The 7,707-nt window shown below is 41.9% G+C and overlaps 1 protein-coding gene across 2 annotated transcripts in view; it reads left to right on the plus strand.

Moving 5' to 3' along the window:
* The window catches only part of KIF21A (kinesin family member 21A), a 152,720-nt gene that overhangs the window by 107,034 nt on the left and 37,979 nt on the right, over positions 1 to 7,707 (plus strand). Inside the window, exons 21-23 of one of the 2 annotated variants that reach the window (XM_015413713.1) lie at positions 2,967 to 3,068; positions 5,962 to 6,127; positions 6,588 to 6,608. In XM_015413713.1, coding sequence (XP_015269199.1) covers positions 2,967 to 3,068; positions 5,962 to 6,127; positions 6,588 to 6,608 — 289 coding nt within the window. The remainder of the gene's footprint in view (positions 1 to 2,966; positions 3,069 to 5,961; positions 6,128 to 6,587; positions 6,609 to 7,707) is intronic. The other variant, XM_015413712.1, reaches the window with a different exon arrangement.

Genomic DNA, 7,707 nt, shown 5'->3' on the forward strand with positions numbered 1-7,707 from the left:
CAGTAGCTAAAAAATTGGGGGAAGTATCAGTGCTTGAAAGCAGACCTGGAACCTGACTGAAGCTGGCGGAGGTTATGACTGGAGAATTGGCCTTCTGGCTAGATTGGGCCTCTTGATTGCATGTGATTTGAACAGTAAAATTGACCTCTCTGCAGTTTCCTGTTGTTGGTTTGTACTTGCTGAAGGGAAGGTGGAATATTCCAGCAGGGAATCCCCAGTTTGACACTCACATGTAAATCAAAGCCAAAAAAGCATATGACTGCTTATTACAGCTTTTTAAGAAGCCTGTGCAGTCTGGTCAGAGAATCCTAGGCAACTGGTATATTTCATATGTGAGCATAAATTCCTATAATTTAACAATTCTTGATATAATATTAACTTTCAAAGCTCAGTAGACTTTACTTTTTCCCTGTGTAAAATTTGAACATAAGAACATAAGAGACGCCAATGTTGGATCAGGCCAAAGGCCCATCCAGTCCAACACTCTGTGTCACACAGTGGCCAGAAATACCAGTGCCATCAGGAGGTCCTGCAGTGGGGCCAGGACATTAGAAGCCCTCCCACTGTTGACCCCCCCCCCCCCAAGCACCAAGAAGACAGAGCATCACTTGCCCCAGAGCCCCTAGCTATACCTTGTTTGCTTTCGTAACTGAGTTTGCTGAAGCTTATATAGTGGCCTGTATCTAGGCATGCAGTTCCAAAGACGTAAGGGTGCTTAAATTTTCTTAAAAGTAGGTGGCACATTCCACCAGTCCCCCCCCCTCCTCACTCCAGCCCATTGAGTCTCCTGAAGTTTTGTTCATGTCAGTGGGGCCTTGGAACAGCTTAGTGTAGTGGACGAAGTAGAACTGGTAGAAATCACACCTTCTCTTAAGAAAGCTTAAGTGCTCTCTCTTGCTGTGATAGTGACTCTCATAACCAAATTTGCTGACATTTTGGGCATTTGGCTGAGTTATACAGCATCACATTAACTTGTATTTTTAATATAAGATTGTTTCTGTGGTAATTTTTAACTCTTTCTTGTGTATTAGGCTCTGTTAAAATGGACCATAGTAAAAGTAACTGCTGTGTTTGTGAGAGTTCTCCATGATCTATTTCATACAGTATATGTATTTAGGAAACTTACATGTTGCCTTTTCTTAGCCCTGTTTAAGACAGCTTATAAGTAAAAACAATATTATAAAATCATAAAGTATTAGTGTAAAAACACTAGCCCTTAAAAGCAACCCAGAGGCATAAAAACAGCATAAAACCACCACAGAGCATCATTAGAAATATCCATGCTAGAGACCTCAGGAGCAGACCTCAGAGTAGAAGCAGATAAAACAGCTACAAAGATGAAATCCCATAGTTAAAAGCCTGGGTAAAAAAAGGGAATGCTTTGCCTGGTGCCTAAAAGACAGCATGGTGTCAGCTGAACCTCAAGGGGAAGGCATTCCAAAGGTAATGTGCCACCACTAAAAGTGCCCTGTCTGTAATTGCCACCTGCTTCACCTTTGAAGGTATTCATGTCACACAGAAAACAGGGATTGCAAGGAGGATTCTGCAAGATCATAATCTTTCAAAACACCATGCCAGCATCCCAAGTCCCACTAAATGCCCTTGCAAATAGCACAGCCTTTCAGTGCTTTCCAAAAACTTCCAAAGTCATGTTCCTTACTATTAAGTGGGGCCACTATTAAAAAGTAATAGGCTCCAGTGGATGCCAGGTAAGCAATACTAGATGTGTAGGGGAGAATATCCAGAAGGTTATGACCAGCACAGCATAACTGGTGCATGAGAAACTGTGACAAGAGATGGTCCTTTGGATGTGTCAGACCTTGGCCATGAAGGGCTTTTAAGGTTATAACCAATGTCTTGATCTACAGATGGAAACAGAGTGGCAGACAACATAGATGTTTTAAGACTGGTGAGATACATTTCCTTCAGCAGGCCCCTGGCAATAACTGACCTGCTGCATATTGGACCTGTTGTGGTTTCCCATGTAGATACCAGGGTCTCAACAGAGCTGTAGCTGATGTTCTCAGAACCTCCATTAACCACTGAGAGTGGACCATCCTAATTGGTCTTCCTTCCTTGTGAGGAGTAAGCCACAACTGCGGTTTCTAGCAGATCTGACCATGACATGGGTTGGATCTCCAACCCTCCCAGTCAAATCAACAACTAAGTGTGCTTATTACGGAAATGGACATCCAGTGAATGCCCCTTTTCATGTTTTGGTCCCATCACAACTTGGGACAATCCGATGGATGTCATGGTAGCCACAAAGTCCTGAACATGACCTGACAAGGTGACTGTGGTATGCATGCTGAAATTTCCAAGAGGATCCTTGGAATTCTCAACATAGCTCCCAAGATTGTCTCTGTCAGCTCAGCCAGAGCATCCAGTGGCAAACTAGGGGGATCCCAGAAGATCCCGAACCTATCCCTAGTAGCCATCACAAAGTACGCATAGCCAAGCTGACCCCCATTTGCAGCAGGTTTGTGTTGATCAAGAAACCAAGGGCTGCGTGCACTCCAGCTCAATATTGGGGAAGGGACTTAAAGCTGGCTGGTAAGACAGAATGAACCATATCCAGTCAGGTTTGAGTCAAGGATGCCCAGGTCTACCTGCTTTGTGCACAACATGTACCTTATTTCTCACAGACCTGGCATTGCACAACACTGAGTCTGAAGTAGAGGTATGCAAACAAGAATCTCCACTCACATCTCTTCAGATGAGATGGAGCTTAGACAGGCAGTGAGCAGTGCCACCATGGTTCCTTGTGTGTCTTTCCCTCCTAATGCTCTTCCCACTGCCGTATGCACCTCCTGAATTGCTAAAGATTCAAGCCACATTATAAATCATACACCAAGCAGCTCACTGAAATCTTTGCCTCTGGCCCTCCCTTTAATTCATATGGAAGCATGTAGCATTCAGATGATTTTCCTAACTTCTTCATTTGTTGTCTTCTATTGTTTATGTAGGAGGAAGGAGATACTCTAGATGTCACAGCAGTGATCAATGCCTGCACTCTAACAGAAGCTCGATATTTACTTGATCATTTTCTTACCATGGGCATTAATAAGGTAACACAAAAAGCAGCCATAAAAATCTTTTAAAAAAAACAAAAAACGAAAGCATTCTTGGTGGAATGAGCTCCCATATGAGATCAGGGCCCAGCGGGATCTATTACAGCTCTGCAGGGCCTGCAAGACGGAGCTCTTCCACCAGGCTTTTGGTTGAGGCGGCAAATGACCCTCCCTTCTCTTGGTCAATCTCCCATCAGTGGCTTCGGGTACCTACTGTTGCACCTTAGTTAACCTGACTGACATTTGATCTAATCTGTTTACATGGTATTTATGATTCTATTCTGTTTTTAAATTGTTATTTTAAAGTGTTTTAACTGTATTATATTAATATTGATGTAAACCACTCTGAGCCTTTTCTCAGGGAGGGCAGTATATAAGAAACCAAGGGCTGCATGTCTTGATGCTTTTAGCAACCTGCTTCTCAAAATCCTTTTTTTGCATGCATTAACTTACATTTCTTTTTCCAGAGCCTGTAGTCCCTGCTGTTCAATTCATTGGGGCAGACCTTCCACTTTTTGAAAGAAGCCTCTTTACTTTGTATAGCTGTATTGATTGGCATTGTTAACTGTACAGGCCTTCTTTTAGACTTGGCAATGCCTTTCCTCACCTGTGAAATGCATTCTATATGGGCTTAAATCAGTGTGGTTTTAAATAGCTTCCAAATATCTTCTAGGGATTTGACTCTCTTGTGTTTCCCCTTCAGCTTCCTTTTTACTATTCCCCTCATTTTTGTAAAGTTCCCTCTTTTGAAATCAAATGTGACAGTTTTGGACTTTAGGGGTAACTTTCCATTGATCTGAATGCTAAGCTTTATAGCATTGTGGTCACTGTTCCCACTTGGTGTAATAACCTTTATATCTCTCACCAGTTCTTGAGACCCACTCAGAACCAAGTCCAAGATCACTACTCCTCTGGTTGGCTCTTTAACAAACTGTTCCAGTGCACAGTTTATGATGTCTAGGAATCCCATTTCTAAAGCATAACTCAAGCATATGTTTACCCAGTCAATGTGAGGGTAGTTGAAGTCTCCCAGTATAACAACTTCTACTTTAGTCATCTCCCTTATTTCCTTCTCAGCCTAAAGGGTTTGATCAGGTGGGCGATAGTATACCCCCACTTTTAAGTAACCCTAATGGCCCAATATTTCCACCCGTATCGGTTCTGTTGGGGAGTTAATTCCCCTGATGTTTTCTAACTTATTTGATTCTATACCCTCGTTGATGTAGAATGCAACACCAACAACAACCCATCCCTCCCTGTGCTTCCTTTAGAGCTTATACCCAGGAATGACTGTATCCCATTCCACCATGTTTCTGAGATACGTACTATATCTGAACTACCATTGAACCCCAAGCTCTCCAGTTCTCCCATCTTGTCCCAGAGACTTCTAGTACTGGCATATAGACACTTATAATGTGTTTCCCTCTCCAGTAACCTTTGCCTCCCTCAGCCGCTTAGTTGTCACACATGGCCCTCAGTTGTCATCGTGCCGTCACTCCCAAGTTCTGTCACACTCCTATGACTATTACCCTGAGTGTTTGTGCAATCATCTCTTTGGACTGACTTGTCTCAAACCGGAGGCTCCCCAGCTCCTATTGGCTTTTCTCCCGGGATTAGTTTGGAAGCTGCTCTGCCACCTTTTTGATATTAATTGCCCGTACCTGGTTCCCTTTTGGTTCAAGTGAAGCCCGTGTCTTTTGTACAGGTTGCGCTTATCCCAGAAAGTTCCCCAATACCTAAGAAATCTAAATCCTTCCTCCTGGCACCACTTTCTCATCCACACATTGAGACCTCTGATCCATGCCTGTCTAGCTGGCCCTATGCATAGAACTGGTAACACTTCTGAGAATGCTACGTTTGAGGTTCTGGCCTTTAACATTCTGTCCAGTAACCTACATTTTTCCTCCAGTACCACACAACTACCTTTTTCAATGTCATTGGTGCCAACATGCACCATGACTGCTGACTCCTCCCCAGCACTATCTATCAACCTATCTAGACAGCGTGTGATGTCCTCAATCTTCGCACCAAGCATGCAAGTCACCATGTGGTCAAAATGCCTGTCACAGACCCCACTCTCTATATTCCTAATGATTGAATCACCCACTAACAGAATCCCACCTCCCCCGAGCCCCCAGGGGTATCCTTGGTACAAGAGGATATTGGTCCATCGCCCAAGGAAGGGGTCCCTTTTAAGGGATCACATCCCTCCTCCTCAGACCGATGCCCTCTGACCTCAAGTCTCTCACTCTCCACAACATGAGAACAGCTGTCAGCAGAGGAGTGGGATTGCTCTGGTAAGTCCCTGAGGGCCTCTTCCCCAAACCTCTCTCTCTGCCTCAGCTTCTCCAGGTTAGCTACCCTAGCCTCAAGGGAACAAACCTGCTCCCTGAGAGATACAAACTCCATCCAGTGAGCACCCACCCACGATTCCTACCCAGTGGGTAGATAATTGTACGTGTCGCACTCTCTGCAAAACAATGGATAGTCCCCGCTCCCATGTTGGCTTTCTACCTTCATTACTGGTTAGTGGTTTAAAGGTATTTAGAGTGATGCATATTTCTGTGGAAGAACTAACTGGGAAAAAACATGCAAAGTTTTGAATTAGCTGAACTGATACTGCCTAAATATGAAGACTAGATATAATTTTTTTTTAACTGTTTGTGTTCTGTCTTTTTCTAGACTTTGAGGCACACTTAGGTTTTTGCGTAGTGTGAAAGTATAATTTATAGGGGAAATGCCAGAGGCAACTGTTTTGTATCTTAGTTAATACCATAGAGCATTGATCCCAGTGAAATACAGCATTCATCGGTTTAGGATGGTAGCCATAAACAATCAAAATGTGTTCTAACACTTGCAAACTGCATTTGTAAATCTGTGTCTTTCATAGGGTCTCCAGGCAGCCCAAAAGGAGGCTCAGATCAAAGTTCTTGAAGGGCGCCTTAAGCAAACAGAGATCACTAGTTCTACCCAAAACCAGTTACTGTTTCATATGTTGAAAGAGAAGGCAGAACTGAATCCTGAACTGGATGCCTTACTGGGCCATGCTTTGCAAGGTAATTCAGGTATTGTATGAAATGGGAATTATTCTGCATGTTGAGGTTGTGTATGTTGCATGTTGAATTAAGTATTTTTCAAATGAAATGTTATGAATAGATGCTGTACTTTTGTATAATAAACCTTAACATTTATTCATGGAAAGCGTTTTGGAAATATCAAGTTCTAAATCAGTGAAATGCAGGACACAACATAGTCCACTTTTATAACCTGAATTCAGTGCCCATGTGTAATAACCTCATTAAACTTGAAGGGCTTTATGAAGTGGAGTACTTTAAGCTAAAATTCTCAGCATATGAATCTCATTTGTGTTTCATGTATGTGCTATGGCATCTATTCTGCTAGATTTTAATCTGTTTTGTAATATAATGTAGGACTCTTTATTTCTTATTCTGCAAATTGAATCGGTTTTGATTGGAGTGTTGCTTTCTGTTTCCTCCTTGCTGTTGTTTTGCACAGACCTAGATAGTGTACCGCTGGGTAAGTATATGTAGCTTTTCTGTGTACCATGCAGCTGCATGAGATACTAATGATATATGCAAACACTAACTGGCGCATCATAACATGTGAGCGTGTATGAGGTTCGCATGTCCTGTTCAGGGAAACATACTCATTATTACATGCTTATGAAGTCCTTTTTTCTTTAAAGGATCCCACTTCTTATACAGAATCCTTGTTAACAATTGGGATAGACATGAATGCACCCTGTCATGAATGTGGTATGAATGCTTCTTCACTGAGACACTGATACTTTGCTTTCTCTCACCTTTAATTACTGTAGCTGTAACTGACATAACAGTTTTTTCAGACAGAATGTGACACTTAACCTTCAGTTCATTTTAGTGGTGCACAGATAACAGCTTCTTGTGCAGCTAAATGCTTCATAGGAATTCATCTAATGCAGGCTGTGCCATTCATTTAACTGATGTATGCTATAGTTGATAAGTTGCGTGTTGCATAGGTAAGAGCGCCCATTATTATTCATTAGTGCTTGTCAAATTGTTAGTGAGTAGAATACATGTTTGTGTTTGAATTGTGGAAGTGCTTCTCTTCTGCTTTCTAATAATTTTATTCAAAGAAGACCAATGCACAGTTTCAGCTAGAGGGTGAGAAATCTGATAGTTAACTCTACTAAACCTTTTTTTATAAAAGAAGTGGGCTTTCAAGCTTTAAAACTGGATTTGAGGGACTACTCTGTTGAGCATGTTCAGACCTTGTATAGGACTTTGTGTTTTAGTTTTGTTTGATTTTCAGATAAGTAGTGAGTTCTAACATAGGTGAAGTTTGACCTAGTGTATGGATGTTAGATGTATCTTTAGGTACAAATTTCGAGTCCAGTAATACCTTAAAGAACAATGAAATTATCCAGGGTATAAGCTTTCATGAGGCAAAGCCCACTTTGTTTTATCTTACAAAGTGAGCTTTAACTCATGAAAGCTTTTACCCTTGAAAATGTTGGTAGTAATGAACTTGAATTTTGTTCTGCTACTACAGACTAATAAAGCTATCCAACAGGAACAAATTTGTCATTCATTTCTCTGAGGATTGTGGCCCCATTCAAAATTCTATCCTGAAAGAG

Source organism: Gekko japonicus, unplaced genomic scaffold, assembly GCF_001447785.1.
Source record: "Gekko japonicus isolate JY-2015 unplaced genomic scaffold, Gekko_japonicus_V1.1 scaffold572, whole genome shotgun sequence".
NCBI lineage: Eukaryota > Metazoa > Chordata > Lepidosauria > Squamata > Gekkonidae > Gekko > Gekko japonicus.